Source organism: Rhinolophus sinicus, linkage group LG04 (assembly GCF_036562045.2).
Source record: "Rhinolophus sinicus isolate RSC01 linkage group LG04, ASM3656204v1, whole genome shotgun sequence".
In the NCBI taxonomy this organism is placed as follows: Eukaryota; Metazoa; Chordata; class Mammalia; order Chiroptera; family Rhinolophidae; genus Rhinolophus; species Rhinolophus sinicus.
In genome coordinates this window covers 126,454,194-126,476,216 of record NC_133754.1, presented here as the reverse complement: position 1 = coordinate 126,476,216, position 22,023 = coordinate 126,454,194, and the positions used below count along the sequence as shown (strand labels likewise).

The following is a 22,023-nucleotide window of genomic DNA, read 5'->3' as shown; positions in this document are numbered from 1 at the left end:
TGATGGAGATCATGATGCTGAACCGTCTCCAGCCTCTCTAGGCAGTTTACAAACGTTTGTGCCTGAATTCCTCTAGCCTGTATTCTTCCCTACCTTTTCTCCCTCTGCTGCTCCCAAGCTCAGAGAATAACCATGAAAATAGTGAGATGCTGTCTACAGAAAAGAAATAAAAGTATAGCTGTGTTGCTTTGCATACCAACGAGATGTTTCTGAGAGTGACAGCCTGCTATGTATTCGGGTGTTGATTTATGATGGCAAGTACATGTTTAGCAGGCTGAATGCACATCTGCAATTTAAATGACTACTTACAAAATAGAGCCTTTTTCCCTTCATATCTGCTTAGAACCAAGGGCTAGCCATGTAGTGAGAAAGCAGTAATGTCTTAAACAAAAGTTCTAATCCCGTTACAAAAGAAGTTATCACTTGTGCAACGGTCAGATAAGCACTTGGTCCAGGAAGGTAAGCTTGATAGTATGCACACTATAAAGCAATGCATGACTGTGCTCAGCAGTGGCTTCTGCCCTCACTTTAGGAAATTTGAGCAGGAATGGGATGGACAGCTTTTGGTTCAGGCTGGACACAGAATTTTACCTTCAGGAGTATACAGAGGGTACCAAAAAATGTATACACATTTTAAGAAAGGAAAACTATTAAAATTGTAATACTCAATATATACTGATAACAAAAGATGAATGCAAGTCACATTTTATTTCTGCAATTACAAGAGGTGCTCAAAGTGGTTACCATCAGCATCCAGACACTTCTGATTATGATGAACTATTGCTTGAGCAACACTGACCAAAGTGTCCACTTGCATACATTTTTTTGGCACCCCCAGGATATATGGAATGCAAGTTTCACATAGTTCTGCCTAGGGTCCTTATGTTGTACTTGCATCACCCCTGCTACTGTCCTCTTGAACATTTTTGGAGCTAAAGCTGACAGTTTCCTGCTTTGGCAAATTATGTGAGGTTCCCAAATAAAAGCTAACGTGAAAATACTCTTTTCACATGCTTTCCAAATGTTTTTATTTTATTTTTGACAGAGAGGGTCAGAGCTGAGTGCAAAGGTGCTTTCATATTTGACCAAACTCTTCTTGTCACACACCCTGGCCCTTGACCCAGGTTGGGAGGGGGCTCAGAGGCAGATACAATTTGTGAGAACCGTGTGTTCCAGTTAGCGTGCTGTGGAATTGACAATGTGTCATTCTGGGTTTTCTTCTCCTTTCTGACACTGCGTGGTACGAATCAAAAGTTCACAAGGAGGTCACGATCACTGGCCCTTGGCAGGTTTTGTAAGGTCTCTGCGGGGTTAGGCTGCCCAGATGTGAGCAGTGCTTGGGCTGAGTTCAGTTTGTTTCCATTCTCTCGCTCCGCACTCCTCCCTTCTCCGTAGTATTGCCAGCTGCTACTGGAGATGTTTTCCCCTCCGCTTAAGGTAATAACTGACTTAGGGCTGAAGCCAAGTTACAGGCAAGCATTGAAAATAAATTGCCAGGGACTTATTGTCTTACTATTGGAAAAAGCCTCGGAATCTTTTCTGAAAGTTCTTGTCTCCCAAGGAGCTGCCTTTCGGGAGCATCTTCCTCTCCAGAGTGCTCTTAGTTGGGTACTAAAAAGCACGCTTAGTGAACACTAGTGACGCATGTTGGACTTGGTTTGGAAGCAGATGGCAAACATTCCCTCAAAAACGATCTCTTAAAACAGTGTGCTCTGATGTGAGTGGCTGCTGCATGGATGTGGTGCTTCTACTCTCTCAGACGTGGACACCGTTCACGTAAACGTTCTCGGGCACATTAGGCGATCCAGTGTAATAGGAGTGATTTATCAGAAAGAGGCTACAAGTTCAATTCTGCCTTTCTAGGTAGGTGACATGGGACGTTGCTTTGGTTTTGTCATGTGGGCTGTCCCAGAGTTTGTATACAGGCTTCATGAACTCTGCAGAACACCTCGCCCAAAGTAGATGCTTCATAAGAATCCCAATTCTTTTCCTGTTCACTGTTTATTGTTTCCTCTTCTTGACATCAGATTTGATAAGTGAGAATTGTCCATTGTCACAGTCTATAGTTTCCTCATATAATTTCCCACCCTTCAGAAGAATTGTGGCTGACAGTATTTATTTTCAACCTCCTGCCAACTCAGTTACAACTGCCATTCCCTAGCCACAAAGCAGGAGGCTTCGTGGACCTCAGTTGGGAAGACCACCCCTCTCTGAGACAAGCAACCACTTGTAGGGAAATCTGTGTCCTTGCTCTTGACACATTTATTACAAAGAATTTAAAAATTGTGGTTGGAAAACATTTGAGAACTCAATGAATGCCTAGGTGTTCTGGGAGCACCCACCATGTTCATAGAAATTCTCATGTTGATAATAACAAATGTTTTCATCTTCTCTTTGATATGTATCCTACTAAATTATTCCTTGTAACACAGCTGCACCTACAGGAAATAGTTCAACTTTAAATAGTAGAATTTTAATGTGGCATGAAGACTAGGTCAAAACCATGTGAAGAATCCATTTGAAATGACAACATTTAAAAACCTTAAAATAAATGGTTAAATCATGTTTTGCTAGCAAATGTGGTGCTTGATAGACTCAGTCTTGCAGAATTTGGCAACTTTTTTGTTTAGATTTCACGTAGATTCTAAATCTGTATTGATAAGAACACATTATTTTAAAAATATAAACTTGTTATCTCAAATTACATGTCTTATATATAATATATGTGGAAGAAATGTTACTTGGTTTAATATGGCCAAATTATGATTGTTGCATGAATCATAGAAATTTCTTTTTTTTCTTTGCCCGTGGTGTACCAGGAAGCATTAAGGTAAGGTGCTAAAGCAGGTAATCCGGGATACCTTTAGGAAGGTTAGAAGATAACACACATATAAGCTTTTGTGTTAACTTTTTTTTAGGTAGTTGTAGAAAATTGACTAAAAAACAACTATAACTATTATAAAAATGAATTTTAAAATATTTCTAAATTTAAATGTTCATTTATTTTTATTCTCAAATTAGACATATGCTGACTGTTGAACTCTGTCAAATTTGAAATTTGTAGTTTCAGCTGGTTTTAAACTAGGAATACAATAGAAAAGAATAAGAATTCATTTTTATGTATGTGAGTGGGTGGCTAATGGAATTTTCTTAATCTTTCTGAATGAGAAAAATGTATGCAGTTATTTATTTTTATCTCAGGGCCTTTGAGTGAATTTGTTGTTGTCTAAAATAAAAGAAGCAGCAGTTCATGTTGCCACTGTCAATATTGCAGTGACTCAGCAAAATGCAACTGATTGTCCTATCCAAGCCTAGAGACTGAAAGGGTGGCCAAATTGATCACCGTCAGCCTTTTTCTAGCCCAATGCAATCACATCCAGCAGCTAACCTTTCATCTGGTTTAGGGAATTTTTGGCCCACTAAAAATTATCCAGTCCACTTTTCTCTTAGGACTTTGTGACTGCTGTTTGATTGGTTTATTGCTAATTCTGATGAATCAGCAATTCAAATTCCCAGATTCAGGAAGGCTACTTTTCCTCCTTAAAAAAAAAAAAAAAAAAAAAAAAAAAAGGAAGAAAAACTGAATTGTTTTTGGCTTGCACGTTCAGATCCAAGGTTTCTTCCCCCATTAAGAGAAATAGATTTTGAATATTCCTTCTAACCAAGATGGATTTGATTACTCCCTTTCTTTCATTAAATTCAGCTGTTATATCAACACAGCCCTATGAGTGAAGGCTCCCATGGAGAAAACAGGACCCCAAGCTCTTGCTCCAGGCCCCTGAAAACGTATCTTTCCTCAGACTTCAGGTGTGAAAAGAGTGACTTTGAGAAATCTTTACTTTGTGTAAACAAATACATGTAGTGATTGTTACTCATTATACATATTTGAAAATGGCCCTGAATTAACTCCGGATTAGTGGTCTAGAAATGGAGAGTTAAGGAAGGATATTTTAAGAATCCTAAGCATTCTTCTCTCATTTAAATTGGCTGCAGAGGAGACGATTCGCTGCTTCCCAGCCATTTCAGAGAGGTTTTCTCATTTCTAACAGAATCCTTAAAAACTCCCAGCTGTCTTTTCCCAGAGTGAACCGGGCTGCTTCTGTTTCATTGGCTACTCTGTCAGGGTAGAGGGGAGTTAAAAACAGATCTCCAAGGAAGCTCCATCTGCCCTGCCCTCTAAAGGAGGGTCTGTTTCTTCCACAGGACAGAGGCTGGGATCTTAATTCACATTTGCTGTTGTCAACTCCAGAGGGGCAGCAGCAGATCTGAGCTTTTGCAAACTGGACCCTGTCCCCAGAATTGTGAGACAGTAAGTCTGCAAGTGCTCAGGTCACTGAGTCCTCCTTTACAGCTTCAGATTCATTGTCACATTTAGGAGCAAATACCTCCTATTTATGCAATGGCCACGTATCCCCCCAAAGTAACCAGCACATGTGGGCCGACACGTATGTGGACTATGAAGTAGAAGGTTTGAAAATAGAATTGTCCCAGAAATTTCTGGATAAATGGTCCAAGTTGTTATGTGCTAGACCCTATACTAGATCTTTTTATATAAGCGATCACATCAAATCCTTTCAACAAGTATATAAAGTAGATCTGATTATCGTCTTAAAACCCATGGGAGAACTGAATCTCAGACTGAGGGTGTGTGATGTATTTACGCAAGTGATTGTATAAATCATTACATCCGGGTTGAGTCGTTTGTCCTGCCCACGATGTCATGTTGCCTCTTTCATGGCCTAGGCCGATACAACAGGTGGATTCTGGGTGTAAGTAATAATGTTCCAGGTTAAGCAGTGGCCAGGGGAGTGAATGTGTGGTTAAAGGCTGAGATGGGACACTATGGTCTGGTTGGTCTAAGTGGAATATGTCCAGAGAGAGAAAAAATACTTTTAACAATTATAAGGCTCATGGTACAACCGAGAATCATATTGTGGCTCCATTTGTTCTGTGACAAAGTGTAAAAAAAAAAAAAATCATATTTATTTTCAATAAAAGAAGCTTACTGTCTCAAATATTATAGGCTATGACTTACTCCTCTGGGAATAATCTTAGATTATTCTTAAACTAAACCTTCAGTTTCTCAAGCTGATCTGAAAATGTTCTGCCTTGTGCAGGCATTACAGCCAGATGGAACAGAAGTTTGGAGTTATTTTACAGATGATATTTTTGCATAAACTCTGCTTTGATCAATTTTCTCAGGCTTTACTCTGAGACAGAAATGGCAGTAGAGAACCGAGGGAAAGAAAAGAAAAGAAATATATCAACTGAAGACGTCTTTGACTGACTTTGAACCAGAATACTAATAGCACCATTCAAAAGCTTCATTAGTATAAAGTGATATGTTTTGAGAAGTACCCAGGAATTGACTTGAGAGCCAAGGAATGGCACAAGCCCTCCTGTCTTGGGGATTTGAGACGCTTGAACAATTATAATGAGAGGAAAACTGTTTTGAGAGACAGATACGTCCCTCTTTACCTTTCCTTTTTCTTCACCTCTAACCTTGACACCCACATACAGCCAGCATACTACTGCTTTGTATTAACTTCAGATAACATATTCAGACATGTAAATGAGAGCTTTATTGTATGCAGGAATTTGCTGACTTGTGGCCCATATCTGGATTTTGAACTCCTTAGATATAAATTTTCACAAAATTTTCCAGAGCTGTGTGCATGAGTTCTGGCCATCATAGCAGAATGCCTACTTTGTGGTGACTTACTGAACAGACACATTCCAGTACGATCCACATTTGGACCAGGGCAGAAGACCAGCTGCTATCCTTTCTTCTCAACAAAGGACTGTTGTATTTGAACAAAAATGATGTACTGTGTGCCCAGCAGCAGAAGGGAGTCTGAGCAGTGATGTCACGGTATGCCATGATGTCACCACAATTCACAAAGAATTACAGTTAATGCCATGTGAAGTGAGGCCAAATTCAACACTTTCCCTCTTGGGTACTTCACAGTCTGAGAGACAGAAGCAAGGCCAGAGGTCAGGCCTTTGTATAATTTTGTTTCACATTCTCCAGACACCCCAATTTTGGAAGCAGAGAAGGGAGAAGGCAGCTTGTTAAAGAAAAGTCCTCTGACCATGTGCCGAGAATGGATTTGGTTGTCTGTGTGCGCACGTCTATACTAGGTTAATTCTTAGAATTTCTGCTGAAGACTACCAGACAAACTAATTTAACTAAAAACAGACCCTAAAATAAATAAGAAAGGAGCACAATAAATCAGACTGGTAGTACCCGAGAAATCTAATAAATGTTGGAAATGAGACTTAGCCATTCCCATTTTGCCTTTCATGATGTGTATCCAGCCATTAGATAAATCAGGTTCTTGATCTTAAGAAAGGCAGCACAGGAAAAACTCTTAAAAAGGTTTACAACTGAATGAATTCACCGCTCTTTCTATCTGCCGTCTTACACCCCAACACTGCCATCTTCCTTGTCTTCCATTGACTTTATAATACAAACACCGTAGAACCAGTGACAATCCCCCAGTATCTCTAGAACTGCAGAGTAAGCAAGCAAGCAAATGAAGAGCCCAGGAAAATATCTCTTGCTCAAACAACAAAGAGGATACAATGTGACCCTTATAAAAAGCAACTGGCCAAATTTAATTCCTATGAAACCAGGTCCTCCTTTAGACTAACCACAGAGGTGGATGAAGTTCCTACACTTTGATGGGGGTGGGGGTAGCTAGGCTGAAGATAGAGAAGGACTGTGGCTCTGGTCCAGCCAGAGACCAGCCAAAGGGCTAGAGTTCACACAGAGTAATAGGAACAGTCAGGCCAGGGGGCTGTCCAAGCTACAGTCCCTTTGGAAGACCCAAGAATCAGGTGCTAAGGAGATCAAGTCCAAAATGAGTTTCCAGATCGAGTTGGTGTCAGAGCTAGCATGTGATGCCCAAAGCACTGTGCCTAGTGGAAAAGAGGTCAGAGGGAGACTCGCTTGGAAATAATAAGCATTTATACCCCAAGGCAATTCTGGAGTAACAGATGAAGGACTAGAAACATAGCAGGCAAAGTGACAAGCAGAAATTAAACTCTCAGATTACAGTACTAAAAACTGATGCATCCACAGAGATCTTTTTGACAGAGAGCTCTTTTTCAGTCTTTGGAACTAGTGGCAGGGAGTTTAAGTGATATAAGCTGTTATGTTCTAGGCTGGGACAAGAAGGAAAGTTCTTTGAAACCATAATATATCCCTGTCCTGTGAAGCCTTGCATATACAGTCGTCCCCTTGTCCACAAGGCATACAATCTAAGATCCCCAGTGGATGCCTGAAACCTCAATAGGACCGAACCCTGTATATACTATATTTTTTCCTATACAGACATACATATCTATGATAAAGTTTAATTTATAAATTAGGCACAGTAAGATATTAACAACAATAACTAGTAATAAAATAGAACAATTATAACAATACACTGTAAGAAGAAATATGTGAATGGGGTCCCTTGCTGAAGTCTTCATATAGACTCAGTGCTTGCTGGCACAAGTACACTGCTGTCAGTCGGAACACGTTTTGTGTTCATGTCTTCCACCCACAAATTTAACGCCTTTTCCACCTCCACTGGGCACTTATTATGCACTATAGCCACAGCTTTTGCAGTTTGAGGTGCAACACCAAAACAAGCACAAATTTCTTTTGCCTTCACAATTTCATGAATAAAAGATGCATTCTTACTATAGAGCTTAGCAATCACAGCATGCGATTTTTTATTCTTATTGTTAAATTCAGAACTTTCACCTTTTCAGTTAAGGGAAGGACTTCAAGGCTTCTCTTTGGCACATTTGAATTGCCAGCATTACGCTCTGCAGCCATTAAATAAAACAAGGGCTACCTGAACACAAGCACTGTGATACCGTGGCAGTTGATCTGATAACTGAGATGGCTACTAAGTGACTAATGGGCAGGAAGAATCTTATAACATGGAGACGCTGGACAAAGGGATGATTCACCTCTCACCAGGGATGGCAGGAAATTTCATCACGCTACTCAGAAGCATGAGCAATTTAAAACTTCAGAATTGTTTATTTCTGGAATTTTTCATTTAGTATTTTCGGACCATAGTCAACTGCTGGCAAGTGAAATTGTGGATTAGTGGGATCTACAATGTATTTCATTCATTCTTTTATTAATTGTTATATTATTAGATACCTTGTGGTGTCATAGTCTAGTAAGAGATTAAAAAAAACAATAAACTTAATAAACTAGCAAATTATATTGTATTACAAAATAAGTGCCATAGAATAAAAGGAAAAAATAGGTCAGGTTAAGAGAACTTGGGTCTAGAAAGGAAATCAGCTTTAAATAGTCTGGTCAAAGAAGGCCTTATTGAAGAGGTAAAAGTTTCCAGAAGATTTAAAGGAGACAGCTGATATAGAGGTGTCCAGGGAAGAATGCTCTAGTCAGAGGTAACAAATGTGCTGTTCTAAGATGAGAAAGGGCTTAGTGTGTTCGAAGACAGCAAGGAGAGTGAGCCAGAGGGAGACGAGGTCAGATGGAGAGGTAATTCAGTTAGATGATATAGGACCTTGTGGGCCATTATAAGGACTCTGGTGAATCCAGGAGAAAACTAAGTAGTCTTACCAGTGGTGGGTAAACCCTGAGGAGAGAAATGCCATATATAGGGAGGGTCCCTTTGGAAAATCTTTGCCTGGAGGAAAAAGAGTTAATGCTTTCACATAATTTTTTTTTTCCACATAGGTGGGTATGAGAGTGTAAGAGAGCTACACCTCGTCACTTAGCCTAATAACCTGTGGGTATTTACCAGCATTTCCATGACATGTCTGTGTAGCTAATGAACAAAAGTAACTAATTTTGTTTAATGTATTCACTTGCTTAAAAAAAAAAAAAAAGCCTGCCCATGAGGATATACTTGCTATACTTGCAAAGATCCCACTTTTTATGTCTTTTTTTTTTTAATTTTTATTAAATTTATTGGGGTGACATTGGTTAGTAAAATTATATAGGTTTCAAGTGTTCATTTCTATGATACATCATCTATATATTACACTGTCTGTTCACCACCCAGAGCCAGTTCTCCTTCTATCACCATATATTTGAACCAATTTTCCTTCTTCTACCACCCTACCCCCTTACCCTCTGGTAACCATTTAACTGTTGTCTGTATCTATGAGTTTTTGTTTATTTGTTTGTTTGTCTTGTTCATTTGTTGCTTTCAGTTTTATATACTTCATATGAGTGAAGTCATATGGTTCTCGACTTTTTCTGTCTGACTTATTTCGCTCAGCATGATAATCAAGATCCATCCATGTTGTTGCAAATGGCAGTATTTCATTTTTTCTTATGGCTAGTAATATTCCATTGTATATACACACCACATCGTCTTTATCCAATCGTCTATTAATATCAAAGGGCATTTTGGTTGTTTCCATGTCTTGGCCACTGCGAATAATGCCGCAATGAGCAGAGGGGTACATATATCTTTACGGATAAATGTTTTCAGATTTTGGTGGTAGATTCCCAGGAGAGGGATTGTTGGGTTATATGGTAATTCTATTCTTAATTTTTTGAAGAATCTTCAGACTGTTTTCCATAGTGGTTGTTTCAATTTACATTCCCACCAGCAGTGTACGAGGGTTCCTTTTTCTTCACAGCCTCTCCAACACTTGTTATTATTTGTGTTGTTGATGATAGCCATTCTAACAAGTGTGAGGTGGTATCTCATGGTGGTTTTGATTTCCCTAACAGCTTGTGAAGTTGAGCATTTTTTCATATAGCTGTTGGCTGTTTGTATGTCTTCTTGGGAGAAGTGTCTGTTCAGGTCCTCTGCCCATTTTTTAATTAGATTGTTTTTGTTGTTGTCGTTGAGTTGCACAGGTTCTTTATATTTTTTGTATATTAGCTCCTTATCGGAGATAGTATTTGCAAATGTCTTCTCCCATTCTGTTGGTTGCCTCTTTGTTTTGTCGATGGTTACTTTTGCTGTGCAGAAACTTTTTAGTTTTATATAGTCCCACTCATTTATTTTTGCTTTTACTTCCCTTGTCTTTGAGGTCACATTCATGAAATTCTCTCTGAACCCAAAGTCCACAAGTTCAGTACCTGTGCTTTCTTCTATGCAATTTACTGTTTCAAGTCTTATGTTTAGGTCTTTGATGATCCCACTCTTCCTGATGCTCAGTCTTAGTCCTTAGAGCTGGTTTTGCTTTTGGCAACAAGGTGTGGCTGACAGAAGCATGTTCATCCTCCTTTTCCTTGTCTCTTTACTGACCTTTAACCCCCAAGAGGAACATAATATATCACAGAATTGAGGGATCACTCATCTATGACATAGCCTGGATTCCAAATCCATCAACACGAATTCCTCGTATTGTGATCTTGGGCAAGTCATTGAACCTTTCTGAATCTCAGTTTTATTTTTGTAAAATAGACATAATTTTAGCTAATTTTCAGGGATATTATAAGAATTAACTGAGAAGATACATATTGTACCTAAATACAGCAAGTGTTTGGAAAACATATATATTATACGCTCCCTTCTCCAGATGGCTTTCCCCTCCTCCATGCCCCTTTGACCTTTAGTCTTAATGAGTTTACTCCTTTTCTGTTCTCACCTATTTTGAGGAAATTATCTGATTAAACCCATTCACCCTCGATTGGGACCATGCCTACTACTTATATGTATTCCCTGCAGCACCATAATAGCCAGCACAATGCCTCATGCTCAGTTGATTTGGTTTAATTTAAGTATAATCAACAACTTCATATGTTAGTCCTCCCAAAGGTATTGGAACAACAAACAAAGGACTACACCAGTGGTTCCCAACTTTTTAACACAAAGGGGTCCTTTATTATGTTTTTCCTACGGGCCTTGTGTATTGGAAGTTTCCATTTACTCAAAACATTGACTGTATTAAGTAATAATTTGTTTTCCCATTTTATGACTTAAAGACCTGAGTACAATTAAGAATAAATGCAATAAAGATCAGGATTCAGCTTACTTGTATAATGAGATGGTTGGTGTTTTGGTGACTTTATGTGGTTTTATTGCAGTTAAATATATTTCCATTAGGCTTTTAGAAATACTAAACATAGCTCATGGACGACTATTAGCACCTTTGTGAATGACCAGGGATTCTATTTTCTCATATTGAAAACCATAATTGAAAAGAAACAAGTGTGTAAAGGAGGAAATTGGGGCCCCCATAGCAAACCATGAGAAGTGTGGGGTATGTACATGCATATGTATGCGAGGGCGGGGCGGGGAGTAGTCAAGGAGACGCAGAGCAAAGGTTTAGCTGCGGAGTGGTACCTTCCTGATTACTTCCTTTATGTGCTGCCAAGTCACATATACAGATGAAGCCATCTGTTCATCCTTGTGCATACGTCTATCTCTAACGGAGGTAATCTTAATACAAATATTCAACCTTGTTATCACTGTTCACCACTGTCATAATAAATGCTGTGTAGCGTATATGTTCATGGTTTATAGGCATCCGACTATAACTTAGTCAGGAATCTCAAGTTGGAATTTGGCTTTGTTATTTACCAGCTATGTGACCTTCGGCAAGTTCTTCATCTTCTCTAAAACTCAGTATTATAAGCTGTACTTGAAATTATTGAAATCATAAGAGTGTGTTAATCTTAAGAGAAGTATTTTTGGAGAATTGCCTGAAAGATAGCCAATTTGCTTCTCTGTCTCTGGAATGGTAAATTTGTTTAGTCTCCTCACATGATGGCCATACTCCATTGAATTTGACTTCTAGAGTACAGTGTCATAGAGGATCTGGTACCACATAAAGTTGCAGTGGCAAAGAGTGCTGCACTTGATTAGCAATGTCTGCTGTGGATCCCAGCATGAAAAACAGCTGCACATGTGCCATGTTTTTGCCAGCCCAGCTCTAAGTGCTGTAAAGTCTATGCTTAGCTTAAGTCAGACCATCACAATGTTCTGTGCCTGGATGATTAGTTTTGACTTCCTAAATTTGCTTTTGTCATATGTTCCCTGACCATTAGAGTTCATCAAAGGTTGCTGAAGAACCAATTCTTTGAAATTCCTTGTGTTTATTTGCTGAGATGTTATTGGCACATTGTTACATGGCATTGTCTTTCAGAAAACTCATAGCAGAACTATGTCTAGGATTTCAGTACTTTGAGTAATTATGGTTCTCCTGAGCCAGTTTGTCATTCATTCGTTATGTAAATATTTATTGAGTATCTACTACAAGGAATGAACTACCCTATACATTTTCTAAAAGATCCATTTGGTGCCGTGACCCTGGTAACTCCTCATGTTTTGCTATTTTCTAAGAAGCTCACATCTAGGTGACCCCCACTCAGCAAATGTATAGGACTTCACAGTGTGCATTCTGTGTAGTTCTCTCATTTCTGGCCTTATCTTTCTTACCGTCATTTTTCTCTTTGACCCATTTTTTCCTTTTTTTCAAGATTTTATTGTGTTGTGTCATATGTATAAGCTATACATCTTTTTTTAATAAGGTAAAGAATAAACAAATCAATATCTAAACTTTTGAAGATAAGGTTGGAAATATACTATCTTCCCTATTAATGTAAATAGCAAATGAGTTATAATGTATGTAAAAGCACACTCTTCCCCATAAAGTTCTATCTGAATTAAATAATTATAAATAAAAGCAGCTGTGATCAGATTTGCAGCATTTAGTTTTCCATATTTGTCTTTCCCAGTGCTGAAAATAAAGGGATTTAAAAGTTTCTTACCTCATGGTGTTGGACCAAGAAAAGCTTGACATCACTGGCTCAGTATTTAATGCTAGAAATTGAGGTTCTTATGGGAAACCATTTGAAACGTGGCCAGTGTGAACCCATCTAAGCATGTCAGTCTGGAGCATGGTATCTGCTTATGGGTGGTGTTTATTTACATTCTCCACATTATCCACGTGGTGATCTTCCTCCTGTGGCTCCTAGTGAAGACATTTTATTATACATATTTCAGTGTCTAGAGAGTTCCAGTCTTGTGTTCTGCCTGTTCACTTGCTATCAGCTCTGTAAAGGAAGAAACCCCTATCAGCACATACTGTAGGCCTGATGCCTAAAATCTGCACGACATGCTAAAAGCCTATGAGCCAACTTGGATTGGATGTTACAGTTCTACTTTTTTGTTTAGCGAGTGTTTTTTCCCCTACATTTAGTAAATCCTTAAGGAGAATGAAGGAAAATCATCGGTTTTCCGTGTGTGTGTTCTACTCAAAAGACACAGGACTGCAAGTCTGTGTGCATGTCTATGTATATCTATGTAGGCAAAAAGCAATCATTTAAGGTAGACAAGCAAAAGTTGATAACCCACTAGTGGTGTTTAAACACGTAAAACCTTTTAGAGCATCTCAGTTTTTATGTCACCTGAGACAAAATTTTTGTAAAAAAAAAAAAAAATTCAATACTGTCCAGTCATTTTGGATGGGGTGGGAGAGAGGTTAGACCACGGTATCAAGCTGACACCTAGTAGCAGACTACTAATAAGCTGCATTAGGGCTAAATATCAGTTAGTTTTTCATCCCTTACAAAAAATTTCATGCAGTTGCCAAAGTTATGAGTGGTCATTACCTCACTTTAATGTTTTGTCCAGAATGGGTGGGTCTGGGAACTCAGTGGCCTGAGCTCTGCCGGCCATGACATTTCGCTAATAATGAGCATAGGTGCACTTAGGAAATAGTCTCTTAAAAAGTACGGCCTTTTACAGTAATTCTTGTTCATGCATCAGGTCAGAGATTTAGGTTTGGCCTCTGGTTGTCATTCATGGTATGTCCGTTTCTCTGTTTACACAGATACAAACACACACACATAAACATACACACATATGCACATTTTTGTATACATCATCCATGTTGGCAATCTAAGGTTGCCTATATGTAACCTACATTGAAATTATTAGCAAATCATTATGTTTGGTGTTATGTGTTTCACTAATCCCCCAACACCCATTGTACATCTCAGATGTCAGACACTGTGCTAAGGAGCAGAAATACGAAGATTAATAAACGGGGTTTCAAATAGTGCATGATCGGGTATGGAGACAGACGTGCTAATAGATTAAACTCGATATAAATTGTACAACTATTTTAACTGAGTAGATATAAAAGAAACCCCCAAATAATAGAAGTTTAAGCACATAAAGGATTTACTCTCTCATGAAAAAGAAGTCAAGATGTAATCAGTTCAAGGAGGGTTCCAGGCTTTTTCTCTTTCTGCTCTGCCATCTTTAATGCAAGGCTTCCAGTCTCAGGATTGTCTAATTCTTCAAGATAGCAACTGGAGCCAACAGGAAGGAGGGAAGGCAGAAGGCAGAAGGGGACTTCCTCAACTAAGTGAGCTTGCTTAAGTAGCCTTCCCAGGAGTCCCACACACTTCTACTTTTATTTCAGTAATTACCACGTGGTCACAAAGCCAATGAGAATATATTCTTTTATCTGGCTGTATCGCCACCCCAAATAAAATTGATGCTCTGTTACTGAGAAAAATATGGAAGATGGATATGTAATTATGAACAGGAAACTCTGCCACATGTAATTATGAACAAAAGGCTGAGGAAACATGAAGCAACAAATAAGTTAACTCTGGAATATGGAAAAGACTTTTTGAGGAGGAGACAATTGGGATTTGAAGGATGAATAGGAGTTTGCCAAATAAAGAATTGGGAAAGAATGTTTTAGGCAGAAATAATAGCATGTGCAAAGACACAGAGGGGTCTGACATTATATCCTCCAAGTAAGCCCATTTCTGTATTCCTCTTTTTTCCTCTGTTATTAATGATAGCCCTTAAAGTAATAGTTTAACTAATTTTTAATTACTCTAACAGTTATTTAAAAATCAACAGATTGAGATATGTCAACAATGATTTTCCTGATGTAACTGCAAATAATTTTCTACTTGGACCAAAATAAGAACATTTTATCTGATGATGACAAAAATAAAGCTATTTTAAAAATAATTGAGTTAGAATATTTTGGCATCTTAAAAAGGAATTGATACAGAGTAGGGGGGAAAGCAATTGTGTCAGGGCGATGTTTGTCTTTTCAATTCTGAAATTAAACAAAGCCAAGTTAGAATTGACTTGGTTCATATCCTGGGGTCCATAAACCTACACTGAGAGCTCTCAGTGATCTGGCCAAGTTAATCTTAAAGTATGTCACCTTCCATTTAGCTATTCCTAACATGACTGTTACTTTGGATCTGTGAAGCTGGAGCGTTCTTTTTTTAAAATGGCTTTAGAATCATAAGAAATTTTTAGGATTAAAGAGATTTTCATGATTATCTTCTTTTTGGCTCCTTTAGAGACATCATGGCGCATTAAAATTTTTCCAGAGAAACTTAAATCTTTTGAGAAACCTGAAATTTCTTTCAGAAATACACCTAGTTAGCTTTGGGACACCTGAGAGTGTAAATTCCCATGCCCACTGCCCATCTTGCCCTTCCACAGAGCTGAGTGTCTTATAAGATAAAGGTCATCTCTTTCCAACCTCAAATAACAACAGTAGAGTCAGTGATTCTTTGAACACTGCCTAAATTAAGATTGTCATGTTTGTTCAAAGGATTCAGCTCTACAAAAGCAATCAGGTAATTTAATCTACTGATTTTGGTTTGGGGGTGGGTTGCCACTTTGATTTTTGCTTACTTTCTAATAAGCTAGTATCTGGGGGATATTTTTTCAGATTTTGAACTTCAGCACAAAAAAAATGAAAATATTTATCTGTAAAGATATATGTGCTCCGAGTTTCATTGTAGCTTTATTTGCAGCGGCCAAGACATGGAAACAACCAGTGTCCTTCGATAGATGATTGGATAAAGAAGATGTGGTATATATACCTAATGGAATACTATTCTACCATAAGAAAAAATGAAATACTGCCATTTGTGACAACATGGATGGATCTTGAGATTATTATGCTAAGTGAAATAAGTCAGACAGAAAAAGTCAAGAACCATATGACTTCACTCGTATGTGGGATATAAAACTGAAAACAACAAAGGAACAAGACAGATGGAGAAACAAAAACTCAGACACAGACAATAATTTAGTGGTTACCAGAGGATAAGAGGGGAGGGGGGCAGTAGATGAAGATAAACAGGATCAAATATATGGTGATGGAAGGAGAACGGACTCTGAGTGGTGAACGGCTGGTGTGGTAGGTAGGTGGTGTGTTGCAGAATTGTGTGTTTGAAACCTCTGTAACTTTACTAACCACTGTCACCCCAATAAACTTTAATTTTTAAAAAAAAGCCAGTATCTAGGCATGACTACATAGTAAACCTCACAGCGACTCCTCTCTTGTGTCTAGAGACCTCTGACTCCTTATTCATATCTCAGCTCAAAAGATTTTTCCTTAGGGACATCTTCTCTGGCCTTTCTCACCAGGTCAGCTTCTCCATATTTTTATGTTCTCAGAGTACCATGTATCTATGTTTTATAGCTGGTATCGTGACTATCATTTTGCATTTATTGTGTGTGAGGATTTGAGTCATATATGCCTTCACCACGACACCCTGTCCCATGAGGGTGGGTCCCTCTGTCCTTAAACTCACCTCTGGATTTTGCTCCTCACACGGTGCCTGACCCACCGCAGATCATTGATCACTGTTGGCTGAATGATTAAATGATCTTTCTGTAAATAAATTATTTGTGTACTCCCATTTCACACTGTGCTCAGAATATAAGAGTGAACACAGAATTGCTCAGCTCATGTGTGGGTCCATGTTGAAAACAATTTTACTGCAGTCATAGAGAAGCACATCGAAGAAGTCTGAGGTCAGCTGTGCTTGGTTCTGCAGGGACGGAGGTTGGGCGAATTCTGACGTGGCCTCACTGCAGCCTCTGAACATACTGAGGGGCACCGCTATTGCTGCTTCACCCCAGTAAACCCCTGGGGGTGAAGCCAGCCCACCTTTGCTCCCCACTTAAGAGCCGTGCACTAGGTTTTCTTGACATCTTTATACTTCAAAAAATGAGTAACTTTTGAAGAAGTTGGTGCTTTTACATCTATTTTTAAAGATGCCTGTATGCTTTTCTTGAAAAAGATGCATATTAACACGTTTAAAAATACATTACATTTAAAAACACAATACTAAATAATTGTATTTTTTCAACCTTTGCCTAAACAGGTGTTTGCAATTATTCAATAAAGGTACTGAAAGGAAAATCAAACCTCAAAGAAAGGTCACCATAACCACCAGATTTTTAAAACACAGGACAAATTGTGGAAACTTTGTGGAGATAAGACTCTTGAAATGTCACTACAGTTCTCTTTTTATTTTGTCCAAGACAGTAGTTGAAATAGTTTGGGAGTGGAATGTCTTTTGATATTAGATCTAACGAGAACCATAGAGGTACAAGAGTATGGTTTGGATTGACTCTTTTTTAGCTTGAACATTGAAAAGGAAAGAGTAAAAATACAAATGAGTTTGCCCATATACTTGATAAATGTGTGTGATTTTGTTAAGCCTGACTTGGACTGAGCATAAATATTTTGTTGATTTTAGAACTTGGCTAATTATGAACTAAGTGACCTTGGCGAGATTCATGACCTCACCTGTAAAACGAGGCTATCTTCCATGATTGTTGTGAGAGTGAATGAGATATGTGTATTGTGCCTGGTACAGGACAGGGCCCGGCACACCACAGGTGCTGTGCTGGTCGTCTCTGCTGCCCACCGTGTCAACCCTTCTGTGCCACCACACGCACATGCGCTAACCTTGTTTCTGTTGGCTGACTTCATGATTCTGTTTCTCTTCTTTTAGTCGAAGGGCTAGCTAGGAAAAGAAGTATTCTCATTATCATTCAGCAAGTATTTCTGGAAATCCCACAATTTGCCAAGCACTGTTCTAGTGGTTCGGACTACATCAATGAACCCAAGATACAAAACTCCTACCACTATGCATCCTACATGCTAAGGAGCACCCGGAACATGGAGATTAGTCTTAAACTTGTTCCTGTTACTCCATGTTTGCGTTTTTGTGTGTGTGGTTTTGGTGAATCATAATTATTGACAGTGGGAATTATTTTTGAATTAACGTTGTATAATATCAATAGTGCAAGATTTTTCTCTCTCCCTCCCCTTCTCACCCTGGCTAACTCCCTTCTCCTCCTTCTCTTTCTCTCTCTCCTCCCTCCTCTCTTTTCTCTTCACCCCCCACCCCCACTTTTCTTTCTGTTTGTATATTTGAACTATGAAAACATCCTTACCCATGTTGTTTTTTTCTTCCTTAGTCTGATTCCAATTCCAGCTGAATTCTGTCCACTTCATGGGAAGCCTGTTTTGCCCCTCCTCAAGGACGATGGGAGGGTCATTTGGTGGTGATGGGCCTCACAACGCGTCTGTCCTTCAGGGGTCACCTGGTTGAATTACACGTCTCTCTTTCTTATTAGATTGTTGGCTGTGATCACCAGCTGGGAAGCACCGTCAAGGAAGATAACTGTGGAGTTTGCAATGGAGATGGGTCTACCTGCCGGCTGGTCCGAGGGCAGTATAAATCCCAGCTCTCTGCAACCAAACGTAAGACACGACAGAGAGGGGGCAATTGTTGGGCATTTGGGCTTATTATTAGCAACTAGGGAATAACACCTCCACCAACATGAAGACAAATCTGAAAAAACTGTGGAAAGATTCATGTCTCTGCGTTGTGGATTGGTGTAGGTGGGGCAAATCAGATCACCCACTACAACCCCAAGGAGGAAATTTTTCCTTTTGAGATACATTAGGAGTAAGCTAGACATGCATCCAGATATACTCTGTGTGCAAGCATGAGCTTGTTTCCCAGCATGAGGACAGACTGTATTCCAGCCCCTACCTGACACAGTCAGAAATGCTTGGTGGAATACAATAAGGAGAGTGGGTGGATCAGGACAAATTCATTCCCACAGTGAAATCACATGATCTCCATTTACAAAATGACCTTTGCTCACTGTTAATCACAGGTTTTTTTTCAGAATTAACATTGGCAGTGATTGTTGACTTTTGTGTGTTAATCTCTCTATGCCAACACAATACGTGTATGCTTACTATACATGTGTGTGCTGGAAACTTTACATGATCATCTCATTTAGTCCTTGTAACAGCCTTATAGCAAGGTACTATTTATCTCCATGTTATGAATAAGGTAACTGAGGCTTAGACAGGTTATGTGATTTGCAAGGAGTCACACAACTATTAAAGTAGCAGAGCCAAGATTTAAGCCCAGAGTCTGATTCCAGAGCCTAAGCACTTGCTTGTTCCCCTGGACTATCTCACCAGGCTGTTCTGTTCCATGGCGTGACATTTGTAAAGCAGTCAGATGGCTCAAGGCAAGGCACCACAGATACCTGCCCAGCGGGTCCTGCTTGGGTGATGGTATATGGTTTCATAATGCCTAACCCAACAATGGAGTCACATACCAATCTCGTTCATTTTACAATACACCGTCCTCTGTGACAATCCCTGTTTTAGGTGCTGCAGCAGATACAGAAGTAAGACAGCTCTTGTACTCAAGGACATGCATTTTTAGAATAATTTGACCTTGCTTGGCACATTGTTTCCACTTTGCCACTATCCAGAATCCTTCAGTAGATTCTTGATTGAGTATCTCTTTGTACATGTCTCCCATTGGGAAATAAGAATGAATATTTTTACTGAATGTGGTTTTGTTCTCTTGTTGACTAGATGGAGGAAAACAATTGACATATGAGGGGTTTGTGGCTTTAAATGGATGTGTAGATCAAGAAGAAAGGCAGCATGTACTGGAGAACTATTCCAAGAGGTCAGGAAAAGGCAGCTTGCCAAAAGGACTAGGCTCTAGGGAAGAAGAGATGGCAGGAAAAAAGGCTGGGGACTTTGAAACACATGAAACTTTGGAGGTGCCAGCTTAGGAACCCTCCACATTCTAACACCCCTGCAGGCAGTGAAAAAACAAAACAACAAGAAAAGCAAAAACAAAAACAAAACCTCCAGCAGAGAGAATGAATAATGAAGTGAGTTAGACATTGATACAGTACATTCAGGGAAGATGTTTTTTCTTTGGTCATGTGTTGGTAGGATTTTCTGTAAGATGAAAGTTAAAGAATTTCGAGGATGGAAACCGGAGAAAGATAGAAGGATAGAGCACACCATATTTTGCTGTGTATAATGCACTTCTGTGTATCATGCGCACCCACGTTTTCAGCCCAAACTGCCAGGGAAAAAAAAAATCTTCCTTTTAATTTTTTAATTCAAGTTTTTGTTTGTTTACATTTGGTTACTTGTTTTCTGTATTATAAAGGAATGTTAGCATTTATTTTTTAACATATTATGATATAAGTAATGTTATGTAGCAAATAATTAAAAAACATAAGAACAGATACAAGGTACAAGAAATTTTCTGTACGGGTAACATGTTTACCACATTTACACATCATAGAAGGCCAAGAACTCTTCGTTGTTGCAAGTTCATTGTAAGTTCAACAAAACCAATTATCATATTCCAGGGTATTATTTTGCATACAGATATCATTATTGATTTCTAGAGTTACACTTTTAACTCATAAGCATAAATAAAAGAATTAAAAATATTGATATAGATACGGAATTAGTACTACCCACGTATAATGTGCATCCTTATTTTTCCTGCACAAATTTGGGCAAAGACAGTGCGCATTATACACGGCAAAATATGGTAATTCTTTTGTAAATTTCTGAAATTGTAGTGAGATATTTGGGAAAAAGTTACCTTTTAAAAGTTATTTTTATAGAACTCTTTAAGGAATACTATGGTAGGAGAGTTAAGATCTTTTTACTTATTGGTATCACATAACTGATTTACTGCTCATTTATCTAAGAATCTAGAAATTTCTGTTAGGCACAAAAAGAGAGATGGCAGGCATGTGTGCTGTACCTGCTGTATAGCACCTTCTGAGGGCATGCTTGTCATGGTGGGAATCCTTCCTTTATTCCCTCTCATGTCCCCCACCTTCCCCTCTTCACAAAGGAGCCCGAACATACTGCTATGATAGGTATTCCTCTTCCTCTCCTGTGTGAGGGTGATCAGAGACCTTTGGGCCTGAATGATTGGAGCAAAGGTGGAAAGCTCTGAAGGAACAAACTGAAGCACATCGCGAGCCATAAGTCATCTCCAGGTCTGCGAATAGATACCTCAGTGCAAAGTGCTCTGTTCAAGACCAACAGTGGGTAAATTATATAATACACAACCTGATGATTTTCCATAGTGACACAATGCAATTGATTCGTTTACCTTAGTGCTGATGATGCTTCATGACAAAATGATTTATATCAATAAAGCCCAGCATACGCACGCACCTCACCACAATCTATAGCAGATGCTGAGCAAACTACCTCATTTATGTTTTCTCTACCCCCGAAAAACCCTCCACCCAAATTTACAGGCTGTGGGGTGACCCACAGGCAGGGAAGATTAGAGTGCTCTGCGGGGCCCAGCGTACTGTCCAGGTGAGTCGCTCTCCACCCGTGAAGGCCTGGAGCAGCTCTGCCAGGTCTCTCCCGTGCTCTGCCAAAAGGACTGTAAGCCAGCCACATGCTCTTTTGAACTCCTAGCACTCGGATTCCCCACATTGAACTCATTTTCTTCTGAACTTATATCCAAGTTTTGTGTGTGTGTTTTTTTTTCCTTATGTTATCAAGCCTTGGGGGAACAAAGGAAAAAACAGGAGAGTGGAGAAAGACCGTGGCGGAAAGTGCCAGAAGGAAAAGGAGAAGTAGGAGGAACTGATCAAATGGCTGCTATTTGCTGGCAAATAAAGAAACCCTCTTTGTGTTAAAAGACGTTGTTTTTGCCTCCTACAAATATAGACAACAGAAAAAGAACTAGATCAAGGCACTCTTTCCCCTTTCTAAAAGAAAAAGTTGTCCACTGATAGCATTCAGTGTTTCCATGTTTTTCCTGGTCGCTTTGTTTCTACTTCCTCAGACCAACAAAAAAAATGAAATGTAGTGAACACTAACTTACTTTTGATTCTTGGAATGAAAGACTCATTTTCCCCCAAAATTGAGTGGTTTGTACCATATTAGGTATTTCCCAATTATACTCAG

At 39.1% G+C, this 22,023-nt stretch overlaps 1 protein-coding gene across 3 annotated transcripts in view; it reads left to right on the top strand.

The window, feature by feature from the left end:
- ADAMTSL1 (ADAMTS like 1) overlaps nucleotides 1–22,023 on the top strand; it is an 890,862-nt gene that overhangs the window by 613,307 nt on the left and 255,532 nt on the right. For all 3 annotated transcript variants that reach the window (XM_074330338.1, XM_074330337.1, XM_019739192.2), the window contains one exon: nucleotides 18,375–18,501. In XM_074330338.1, the coding sequence (XP_074186439.1) occupies nucleotides 18,375–18,501 (127 nt within the window). The remainder of the gene's footprint in view (nucleotides 1–18,374; nucleotides 18,502–22,023) is intronic.